This window comes from Sus scrofa, chromosome 8, assembly GCF_054392235.1.
Source record: "Sus scrofa isolate SSC_HxYL_T2T_F1_AM1 chromosome 8, Sscrofa_HxYL_maternal_Yorkshire_Landrace_v2.0, whole genome shotgun sequence".
Lineage (NCBI taxonomy): Eukaryota > Metazoa > Chordata > Mammalia > Artiodactyla > Suidae > Sus > Sus scrofa.
The window spans coordinates 108,490,955-108,503,400 of record NC_139390.1 but is presented as its reverse complement, the minus strand read 5'-3'; the positions used below and the strand labels follow the sequence as shown (position 1 = coordinate 108,503,400).

Here is a 12,446-nt window from a genome sequence, read left to right as displayed (position 1 = left end):
GCTGCGGGACCAGCCCAAGAAATAGCAAAAAGACAAAAAAAAAAAAGAATTTTCTTGCTTGGCTGTACAGAAGAAATTGACACATTATAAATCAACTATACTTTAATAAAAACATACAAAAATAAATAAATAAAATGTTTATTTAAAAGGGGGCTTGGGAAGATAAAAGATTTTCATATAGATTTTTACTTATTTTTTTGCATAATGCTCAAGTTATATAAATATAATAAGGAAAAGTACTTAAATTTGTTAGGCAGCCTCAAAGACAGATTAACTTTCCTATGTATTATAACTCTCAAAGCATATCGTGGAAGTCACTTTCCTCATTAAGATGGATCCCAGTTTTTCCACACTGGCTAAGGTTAATAATCTAAGAGGCCACTCCTAATCATATGCTTTGATATGGAAAGCTAAAAATCATGACTGCTCTTGGCTAAAGGATTTAGGAATTCAGTTAGTTTATGGATTTAAATCTTATTCAATATCAAGAGATTATTTTCTAATATATAGCACAACCAGACAGAAATAAATTTTGTTAGCCACAATGTTGACTCTAATGTAGGAGGCACCCATCCTGAATACTGACTCATAACAATATCAGAGGGATATTTGTATCTATAATTGAGGCCCATATGGGGATAACAAAATGACTACTGAGAATGAATGAACTCAGACTCTGGGGTGAGAACCAGGTACCATTGACTATATAGTTAATCTGGACTCAAATATTTACAATGATATGAATCCTATGTAGTAGGTATAGGGGAATAGGGGTTCCTCTGAAAGGAGAGCCTGAGGCCAGAACTCTGATCTAGGAGGTTTATTTGAGAAGTGATCCCAGGAAGCAGGAATGAGGAGCAAGAGAATAAGACAAGGGAAAAGGAAGACCCAATATAAATAACATGTAGAGAGGTCACTGTTACAAGCAGTAAGAGACTTGATTCCACTGAAAAGTCTGCAGAATGTCTTCCAGAATTTTCCACCTGAAGACAGGAGACTGGAGCATTTATCTATTGGCTATGTTCCATTTGAGGGTTACATGTAAACTTGCTAAGACCCCCACCCTCTGGGGCTTGTACTTGCATGAGGGCAGAGGATGTCACCTCCTACGGACAAGGTGCCAGGGCAGAATGCGACTGGGAGAGTGAACTGTCCCCTGAAGCTGCTGCAAAGGGGACATGACACAAGCACTGGAAAGCTACTCTGCTAGCAGGTGGGGGCTCCCCCTCATTAAGCAGTGGGTGACAGCCATTAGGCACCGTAGCTGAGAGCAGAGTCTCTTCTTATCTGGTGTGTGCTCCTTTTCTCTGATCTCCCACAGTATCCACAATGAGGTATGCTCAGCTTCAAACCTCTGCTCTTAGTCTCTGCTTACGACCGCCTCAAAACCAAGTCTTCGAATTCTGACAAAAAGTTACCTAAAGAAATCTCTAGTTTCTTTCATAACGCCCTGTAAAATGCTAGTTTCCTACGTCAATAATGGCTAAATGATGTGCTGCCCTCAATATCCAGCTAGCTAATCTGAGAACATCCCCTGACATTGTGTCAGTTATATCCTTTTTGCTACAAGCAGCATGCTCTATGCCCTGGAAGTGCTACATGGGAATGAGGTTTTAAATTCCATCAGGCAAGGAGGTTTACTTTCTTGCAGGAATCCAAGATGAGAATAGATTTAATTCCTTGGGAAGCACCAGAACAATGCTTTATGCCCTGACAAAATACAACCCAAGGGCAACAGTATTTAACTATTTCTGTCCATTACTTTGTGGACTAGAGTGGCCTAAAAGCTAATTTCAACCAATTTCTACTAGCAAATACTTCTGTGATCCTCATAAGACTTATGTAATTGACTCCATCCTTTGACTAATTATCTTGGAGTAAGGGGCAGAACTTTCCTTTCTAGATAATGAAAATCCATCGGTTCTCACTGGAGACAATTTCGCATCACATTCTCCAAGAGGCGTGTGGCAATGTTTGGAGACATTTTTGATTGTCATGACTTTGTGGGGAGGCTACTGACATCTGGTGAGTAGAGGCCAGGGATGCTTCTATAGAGGAGGAAAAAGTAACTTTCCTTCTATCCTTCTAAGTTCTCTCTAGGGCTCCTGAAACAAAATACAGACTAAGAAGACTAAAACAGTGTACTGGCATGTGTACTTCATGTATATATGGAAAATACCCAGAGAAAACTGAGTATCTCTCAGAGGTAGCTTAAATTCTATCTTCAGCAAAAGACAAAAGAGAGAAGGGTGCAGGGGAGGCCAGTTATGGGCAGGTGATCAGGAAACTAGGGTAAATGAGAGTAAAGTTTGTTAGATTTAAGCCTGTGCCTTTTCCAGGGATAAGAGTTTCTTGTGATTTAGTCTTCTTTTTGTGCAGGAAGGGAGACATTTTACAAATGGAGATTTCCTCTGTAAATATACCCTTATGAAAGGGGAATCTGTGTTTTTGTAGTTTCTCCCATGTCTGCTGTTTCTCAAATAATCCTTATGCCAAAGAACATTCTGTAATTCACAGGCCAGCACCCACAGCAACCAATGGTCAGGTCCAAAGTGGCAGTGTTACTGAGGTTGAAAAACCTCCATCTAGAAACACTGAAATTCACTTCTACTGATTTTTGGAAGATTAACACAAACATCCTTTGTGACTTTATGCAAGTCATTTCATCTCTCCTGGCCTCAGTTTTTGTGTGTGTGTGTTGGTGAGAACATTGTACTAGATGAGGTCTAAGGTCCCCTCCAGTTCTGACATTATAGGATGCTATGAATCTGCTCCTGACATTCTAGGATTAGCCTGTTATTGGAAAAGCTGAATGTAAATAAGAATTGATTGTTTAACATTTACTCTCACTTGTGGAAAAGTAATTATTGAATTGCTGTTGAGACAGCAGTATTACTGGTTTAACTCTGTTGTGTGGAGAATTTTAAAATATGTAAAAGCTCAGGAGTTCCCATTGTGGCTCAGTGGTTAACAAACCCAACTAGCATCCATGAAGACGCAGCTACTGCTCCGATCATTCGACCTCTAGCCTGGGAACCTCCAAATGCTGCAGGTGCGGCCCTAACAGACAAAAAAAAAAAAAAAAAAAAAAAAAAAAAAAAAAAAAAAAGTAAAAGCTCAAAGTTACAGAATAACCTAAGATGGGAGTGTGAGATAATTTTTACTTTCCCAACATCATTACCCTTTGGCTGTGCGTATCCGTGTGCTCCGTGGGTGATCCCAAGACACAGATTCAGAAGGTGCCCAAGTGGAGCAACAGTGGACTTGGGGGAGGCATTGCTTCTGGAGTCTTAGGACCATTATACTGGTGGTCTCTGTGCATGTATTATGGTGTGTTTAGAGAAGGGACCCTGACAAAGCTGAACAGATCCTGTTCCTTGAAAAAGTTACTTTACCTCTCTGAGCTTCAGTTTCTTCATCAGTAAGAAGGGTAGTTTGAAAATTGATTTAGTTAATGTTTATAAAGCACATAGAACAATGCCTGGCACATATTAATGTTATATAAGAGAAATTATTAGAACATATGATGGAGTCCCCTGAGACAGGCAGATAAATGGCTCAACCATGTCTACATGGAGTATCTCGCACCAATTTTCAGACTGACTGGAGGAATTCCACCTGCATCTTCATCTGTTTTTTCACAGCACGACAGATGGCATTCTGATGGAATTCCATTTTTATGGGCCAAATTGTAGAATGTGTGTTAAATGTTTTCTTGTGCAATTAACCTAAATGCAAATTCACTGACTTCTTGACAGTCAAATCTTTGACAGTCAAGGGAGCTGCTTGGAGCCATGTATGTTTTTAGTGAGATTTTCAGGTTGCAGGACCACTGGGCAGTGGTTACCGGTTCTGATTGTTCCGAAGGCTCACCCTGTCCAGAATTCTGTTGCTGACTTTGCAGCTCTATTTGTTCTTTCAAAAATGGCTAAAAGAGTATGAAACAACACAGGCTGATTCTGCAGTTAGTTAATTAAAAGTGATTGAGCTGATAAAACAGTGATGGATTTACAAATGGTTAAAGATATCTCGTCTGTTCAGCAAACCATAAACTTACTCCTGTAAGAGCCAGTTAAGGTGTATTTTCAACTTCTAGTTTCCCTACTGACATTTCTTATTCACTCAAGTGTTTATTTGTTGGGTCATCTCTTCTCTTTCAAGATACAGATTTTCTTTTGAATTATTCTACTCCATTATTCAACTAAATCAATAATACTTAAAAGTTGCCTATCTCCCACAATATCTACTTCCTGTATCCTGAGATACTGAAGCTCAAGACTCTGATGCAGCTCTTTTATCATCTCTTCAATGAAGTGACATGATTGACCCATCATTTGGACCTTGTTAGTAAATGTTCCCACTAACATGATGGATGGATAGGAGATGCTGCAACAAGAAGCTGCTAAAGGCCAAGCTACCAAAAGTATCAGACCTCATTGGCACTTGGCACCCAATATAGTGAGGGTGGAGGTGGTAGAATGACTTATATCAAACATAAGCTTTCTAAGCTCTTTGTGAACAAACTAGTCAGTGTCATATCCCTAAATTCTTTGAATCTTTGTGAATTATTTACAGGTAATCTTGTAGCAAAACAAAACAAAACCTGGTTATAACCTGGCACCAATATTTGCTCAAGGTTAATCATTAACTTTCCCACTTGGAATTTCAGGATAGTTTTTATGAAGACTACATATAAAATTTGGACGAAAGCAGGTATCAGTCCAGTGGTATGCTGGGAAATGTTTAACAACTAGCCCTCCAAGAAAAAAAAATTATAAGAATCCCTAATTTCTAGAATTTGTTGATTGCTGAAGTATATACTCCCATGAAGGCTGATTTCAAGCTACATGACATGACTGAATATTGGAGTTGGGGAGAGATGTTGCCCATCTCTGGTGAACTGTATCAATAGCTGGAAAATGCAAGTCATTGAGTGTCACATCAGGAAACATTAAACTTATTATTTAGGGCCAGTGAGACATAATTTGAAAGTATGATTTTTAAGTTAAAATAAGAATTTCCCTAATATATGGTATTATGTTTAAATATATAAGTCACTGTATCAGATTAATATCAGGTTGATAAAGGCTCTGGCATATGATGCCCTAGGTTTGGGTCCTAGCTTTATTGCCTGGTAATGTGAAGCCTTGAGTAAGTTGCCCAACCTCTTTCAGACTAATTGAAACATGATTACAGTGGACATGTGTACATAGTACACAAGTAAGTGGTTGGAAGTATTAAGAGGCTAGCCTGGGAATCTCCATATGCCTCAGATGCAGCCATAAAAAGATAAAAAAAAAAAAGAGGATGTATTAGTCAGGGTTCTCCAGAGAAATAGAACCAATGATGTACAGATACATTCTGAGGAGACTTATTAGAGGAGTTGACTTCCATCACCTGCCTCCTGCTGGAGGACCAGGAAGACTGTTGTGTCATTCAGTCCAAGTCCAAAGGCCTAAGAATTAGGATGGGGTAGAAGTCGGGGGAGGTGTAAGTGCTGGTCTGAGTCCAAAAGCCTGAAAGCCAGGAACACAGACATCTAAGGCAGGAAAAGGTAGATGTCTCAGTTCAAGCAGAGGGAGAGATCTCGACTAAAAAAAAATGTATTACCTATGGGTAATTGTGGCTCAGCAGGTTAAGAACCCAACACAGTGTCTGTGAGGATATGGGTTTAATCCCTGACCTTGTTTAGTGGGTTCAATCCCTGACCTTGATCCCACGTGGTTATGGCTGTGGTGTAGGCTGGCAGCTGCAGTTCCAGTTTGACCCCTAATCTGGTAACTTCCATATGCTGCAGGTGCACCATAAAAAAAAAAGCACAATCTAAAAGTTGAAAATTATGTTTTATTTGATGGACAAATCTGAGTAGTTAAGTCTAGGACATCTCAGATAATTCTGAGAGATTGCTGTGAAGAGGCAAGGTGGAGACCCAGGATATATAGGTATTTTTGCAAAAAGGACAAGGTTGTCAAAATATCAAAAGATTGCTGTTAATTAAAGAAAACCAGGAGTTCCCACTGTGGCAAAATGGGTTAAGAATCCAACTGCAGTGCCTCGGGTTGCTGTAGGGAGGCAGGTTCAATCCCAGCCCAGTGCAGTGGATTAAAGGATCTAGCATTGCCATAGCTGTGGCATAGCTCACAGCTGTGCCTTGAATTCAATTCCTGGGCTGGGAACTTGCATATACTGCAGGTGCAGGAAGGAAGAAAGGAAGGGAGGGAGGGAGGGAGGGAGGAAGGAAGGAAGGAAGGAAGGAAGGAAGGAAGGAAGGAAGGAAGGAAGGAAGGAAGGAAAAGACAAAGACAAAGAAAAAAGAAAGAAAGGAAGGGAAAGAAAACCAGACATCTTAAGTTACGGAGTTTAGTGCTTTTCTATGTATGGGAAGATGCAAGAGTTTGGGCTTACTGAAATCATTCCTTTGAAATGCCCCTTAGCTATCTGGGGCCAGTTTCTTGTGTTTTCTCATCCTGAGTCTCCTCAGGGTACACCTTTTACAGTGGTTGCAGCATTTGACTGTTGGATGGAGGGTATCCTGTTCCATCCTGAGTTCCCTCAGGGCTCACTACTGAGGAGTCTGTAATGTGATTGATGGTTTGATGGCTGCAACATCCTTTGCTCACTGATATGGCAGGCAGTATTCTTCATTCACAGTGAATTTGCCCTTCTTTTGTTTTTCTTCTTGTTTGTTGTCAACAGGTTGGATAACACCCATGTGCACTGGTGCCTTCATGGGAGTGTATACCCCAGCAATCAACAAATTCTAGAAATTAGGGATTCTTATAATTTTTTTTTCTTGGAGGGCTAGTTGTTAAACATTTCCCAGCATACCACTGGACTGATACCTGCTTTTGTCCAAATTTTATATGTAGTCTTCATAAAAGCTATCCTGAAATTCCAAGTGGGAAGTTAATGATTAACCTTGACCAAATATTTGTGCCAGGTTATAACCATCAATAGGCACTTAGGTTCGTTCTATGTCTTGGCTATTGTAAATAGTGCTGCTATGAACATGGGAGTTCAGATACCTTTTCCAGTTAGTGCTTTTGCTTCCTTTGGATACATTTCCAGAGGTGGAATTCTGGATCATATAGTATGAATCATGTGGTCCATCTATTTTTAATTGAGGATCCTCCATACTATTTTCTATAATGATTGTACCAACTTACAATCCTACCAGCAGTGCACACAAGTTTCTCTTTTTCCACATCCATGCTAGCATTTCTTGTCTCTTGTCTTTTTGATGATGGCATGATGGCATGAGATGATATCTTTTTGTTTCAATTTGTGTCTTCCTAATGACTAGTGATGTTGAGCATCTTTTCATGTACCTATTGCTCTTTTGTCCATTTTTAATTGGATTATTGAGTGGTTTGAGTTCTTTATATATTGTGGATATTAATTTCTTATCAGCATACAGTTTGAAAAAATGTTTTCCCATTCCATAGGGGTTTTTTTTGTTTTTTTTTTTTACTTTGTTGATGTCTGTTTATGCTGTGCAGGAGATTTTTGTTTGAAATAGTCCCACTTGTTTACTCTTAATTTTATTACCTGTGCTTGAGGTGTCATATCCAAAAAATCATTTCCAAGGTTTATGTTAAGGAGATTTATTCCTATGTTTTCTTTAGGAATTTCAAGGCTTCTGATCTTTCACTTCAGTCTAATTTTGAGTTTAATTTTTGTGAATAATGTAAGATAAGGATCCACATTCATTCTTTTACATGTGAATATCCAATTATCCCAGCACCAACAGATTGTCTTTTCTCCATTGACCATTCTTGGCTCCCTTGTCAAATATGTTAACTGTATATGCTTGGGTTTATTTCTGGGCTCTTGATTCTGTCCCATGAGTTTCTTTGTCTGGTTTTATATGCCAGTACCATGCTGTTTTGATGACTATAGCTTTGTAGTATAGTTTCAAATCAGAGGATGTGATACCTCCTGCTTTCTTCTTTCTTAGGATTTCTTTGTCTATTCAGGGTGTTTCGTGGTCTTTTGTATTTCCATCTAAAATTTGGGAGTGCTTTTTCTACTTCTGTAAAAAAGGCCATTGAAATCTTGATAGAGATGGCAATAAATCTTTGGATAACTTGGTAATTTTGACATTTTAACAATATTAATTCTTCTAATCCATGAACAATTCCTTTTCCATTTGTGTTGTTGATTTCTTTCATCAAAGTCTGCAGTTTTCAGAGTAGAGATCTTTCACCTCTTTAGGAATAACAATTTATTCCTAAGTATTTTATTGTTTTCAATGCCATTGTACATGGTATTCAATTCATTTCCTTTTCAGAAAATTCATCGTTAATGTAAAGAATTGATACTTTTTTGTTACTGATTTTTGTATGTTAATTTTGTATACTGCAATTTTATTGAATTCATTGATTAAATCTAACAGTTTTTTTTGTTGAGTCTAGGTTTTTCTATACATAAAATCATGTTACCTGTAAATGTAGTCAATTTTATTTTTCCCTTTCTAATTCTGATACCTTTTATTTCTCTTTAGCGCCTGATTGCTCTAGCTAGGACTTTCAGTCCTGTGTTGAATAGGAGTGGTACACATAGACACCCTTGTCTTGCTCCTGATGTGTATTTTTTTGTTTGTTTTTTTTGGTTTTTTTTTTTTTTTTTTTTTTTTTTTTTGCTTTTTAGGGCCAGACCTACGGCATATGGAGGTTCCCAGGCTTAGGGTCTAATCAGAGCTACAGCTACTGGACTACACCACAGCCACAGCAACACCAGATCCGAGCCACATCTGCAACCTACACCACAGCTCACAGCAATGCCAGATCCTTAACCCACTGAGCAAGGCCAGGGATCAAACCCACAACCTCATGGTTCCTAGTCAGATTCTTTTCCGCTGTGCCATGACAGGAACCTCCTTGTTCCTGATCTTAAAAGAAAAGCTTTCAACCATTCACTATTGAGTATGATGTTAGCTATGGGCTTGTCATATATGGACTTTATTATGTTGAGATATTTTCCTTCTATGCTTATTTGTTAATCATATGTTTATCATAGTTTGTTTATCCTAATGGGTACTGAATTTTGTCACATCCTTTTTGTGTTTATTGAGATGATCATATGATTCTTTTCTTTCATTGTATTAATATCTGTATCATTTTGTTTGATTTTTGTATATTGAACCATCCTTGTATCTCAGGGATACATCTCACTGGATCATAGTGAATGATCCTTTTAATGTGCTGCTAAATTTGACTTGATGTATTTTTATTCAGAATGTTTGGGTCTATATTCATCATGGATATTGGCCTATAGTTTCCTTTTCTAGTAGTGTCCTTTCTGATTTTGGTATCAGGATAATTTTGGTCTCACGAAATGAGTTTGAGAGAATTCCCTCCTTTAAAAATTTTTAGAAGAGTTTGAGAGGATTGGCATTAATTATTATTTAAATATGTGGTAAAATTCACCAGTGAAGCCATTTGGTCCTGAGATTTTCTTTGATGGGAGATTTTTTATTACTGGTTGAATCTCCTTACTAGAAATTAGATAGTTCTGATTTTCTATTTCTTCCTGATTCATTCTTTCTAGGTGGTATGTTTCTAAGAATTTCTCCATTTCTTCTAGGCTGTCTAGAATGCCTTTATCTAAGCATACATCTCTTCAAGAAAACTCAATTCAGGGAACTAAAATTAAATAAATTAGAGAGTAATTATTTTCTATACAAAATGTATTCATTTTAACAAAACTGGTTCTTTAAATATCTACTTATTAATTAGTTAACAATTATTAAGCACTGTTAGGTGTCAGACATTATTGTTATGCTAGGAAAAGTGTAGAATGAGAAAAATGTGGTTCCTACCCTGATGGAACATACTGTCTAAACTTTAGGTGCATTTAAAATAAAACTACTTTAAAAAATTGCTTTAACATATATCTATTGAAAGAGAAATCAAAGTACATACAGTGGATATAAACCCCAGGCCAATTGTGCAAGAGTTTATAATTAGTTTCAATTATTCAGTTAAACTTTCTATTTTAATCCTTAATTCCACTTGGATAGCAGCACCTTCACCTTATCAATTCACTGTTCCCTACACCCCCTTCATATGGGGGTCTCAGTTTGGGGGCCTTTACAATGCCAAGACATGGGAGAGGGCACAATCTGAGACATACAAGTCACCACCAAAATGCTTTTTTGTCTCCATTTCTTCATTTCCTGTTGCCCAGAAATAAAAAAAAAAAAGTACAACAGAATTCTCAGGATCACCAGAAGCTAGATCACATTAGATCACAGTGTGAGGATGCAGAAAATTTCTACTGCTGTTTGCCTTGAAAATTTCTGTCCATGGCCCACGCACCTAGAAGCTCATTCATTCATTCCTTATCTGGATTTTTCTGCTGCAACCTTGGGACTCAGCCACAGAAGGAAACAGATATTTTTTTTGGCATGTATTCTACACTATGATGCTCCCCCCCGCCCCGTTCCTCCCCAAACATACACAGATTCACACATTTGGCAATGATAATATGATCTTCTTGAAAATGAGAGAATATCTTAAAGGGTAAAAATTTAGCTAATATCACAAAATGATTATCCCATATAATTTATGCAAACATATACAGTGCCTGTGATAAAATTTTTGTGAAGCAAAATGATTCTGTGTACTTGACTTTGAAAAGTGATCTGCATGAGTTAAAACATGAAAAGGGATGTGTAATAAATAAACATCTCTATAAATCTTCTTTGCTGCCCATCTACGTTATTAACAATATTCATAAAATTTCATTATGGGCGTTCCTGTCGTGGCGCAGCAGAAACAAATCTGACTAGGAACCATGGGGTTGCAGGTTTGATCCCTGGCCTCGCTCAGTGGGTTAAAGATCCTGTGTTACCCTGAGCTGTGGTGTAGGCCAGCGACTGCAGCTCTGATCAGACCCCTAGCCTAGGAACCTCCATATGCCGCAGGTGCAACCCTAAAAAGACCAAAAAAAAAAAATTTCATTATGAAGAATTACAAATATTCATAAAGAACTAGTATAAACCACACTTTTGAGAAAGCAAGACATTAAAACAAAATGAAAAAGTTCCTCCTCCTCACAATGAATCTCAAATAAAGAAAACAGAAAACAGAGTGTAAAAATGTAAATATTAAAAACAATGTATAAAAGGAAAAAAAAACCATAGGAAAAATATTTCAAAATGCTGCTCTATTTGAGGTGAATTATCAATGCCACCTCTTCTCATGGGCTCCCAACAGTGATTCTTTTTTTTTTTTTTTTTTTTTTTTTAATGCAACCAAAGGGTCTATGTAAGGCCTTCATGTGATTCTAAATATATTCAAAACTCAGGAGCAAAATCTTTCTAAAAATGGTTTCAATTCTGGCAAAAAGGTACAGTAGATTTTTTTTTTTAACCCTATAGCCTTATTGCAATAATAGACTGTGATCCTAGCCTAAGTCTGTGCTGAGGAATGTGGACACTAGACTCTAAAACCAGGGCTTCTCTCAGTGGTCTCGAGCGTAAAGTCAGAATCTGACCTATTTTATTTTGGACTCTGAACTTTCAATCACTGCCTTTTACATCCCTCTTAGCTCTCCCTGCAAATCTTCTCCATACCAGCAAAAAACAATCATTGTACATTCTGCACAGGACCATATTTAATAAGCCAAGAATAAACAAAACAGCATTACTATTGTTGTACCAGGAGAACGTTATTAAACATGAGGCTGACAGGAGGGAGATACAAATTCATGAAGCAGAAAGTGTAGTAGCAGGCACCCCCGGCCCTTTCTGGGCCAGAGTGAACCCTGACTATAGATGCCAGTCTTCACACTGGACACTTTAGCTTTTTGTCTAGTGAAGTGAAAAATGAAGCAGTAGATTTAAATATCCTGTTTGTAATCATTGTTAGGATTTCCTCCTATTTCTTGATGCTCTAAATTTTACTGTAGTGTGTCTAGATATAACGAATTTGTTCTTCATGCTGGTGGTGGTGTTATTTTTGGAATTAAAAAAAAAAAAAACCCTGAGTTGGCACTGGATGGGTTCTTTTAGCACAAGCATACATGTCTTCCTTCATTCTGGAAATTCTCTTTTACTGTTTCTTTGACTATTGCCTCCCTCTTCTGTCTTCCTGGAATTCCAACTAGGTCAAAAGTTGGAAAGTTTGGATCTTGACTATACTATGGGAGGCATAGCTATATATCTCAGTACTGATATATAACAATATCAGAAAGGGTCTTGACATTTTTCCATTTGTGTACTTTTACTATCTTTTTATGCTTTTGCTGCATTTTGGGAGAATTTCTTTTCTTGATCTTAAGCTTATTAATTCACTCTTCAGTTATGTCTGTTCTGCTACTCCAGCTATCTATTCTTTTGTGCTTAATCATCAGGCTTAAATATGTGATCTGTAATTAATTCTTTCACATAAATATGGTATACTCTCAGTTCTTCTTACAATTTCAAATACATGGAGCAAAAA

At 37.6% G+C, this 12,446-nt stretch overlaps 1 protein-coding gene across 2 annotated transcripts in view; it reads left to right on the top strand.

Annotated features, from left to right (window-relative positions):
- The window catches only part of LOC146400971 (uncharacterized), a 168,020-nt gene that overhangs the window by 99,571 nt on the left and 56,003 nt on the right, over positions 1-12,446 (top strand). Inside the window, exon 3 of one of the 2 annotated variants that reach the window (XM_084973041.1) lies at positions 1,904-2,025. The exons of the other annotated variant lie outside the window; for it this stretch is intronic. Within the exon in view, the coding sequence (XP_084829167.1) occupies positions 1,904-2,019 (116 nt within the window). The 3' untranslated portion in view covers positions 2,020-2,025. The remainder of the gene's footprint in view (positions 1-1,903; positions 2,026-12,446) is intronic. 2 annotated transcript variants of the gene reach the window in all.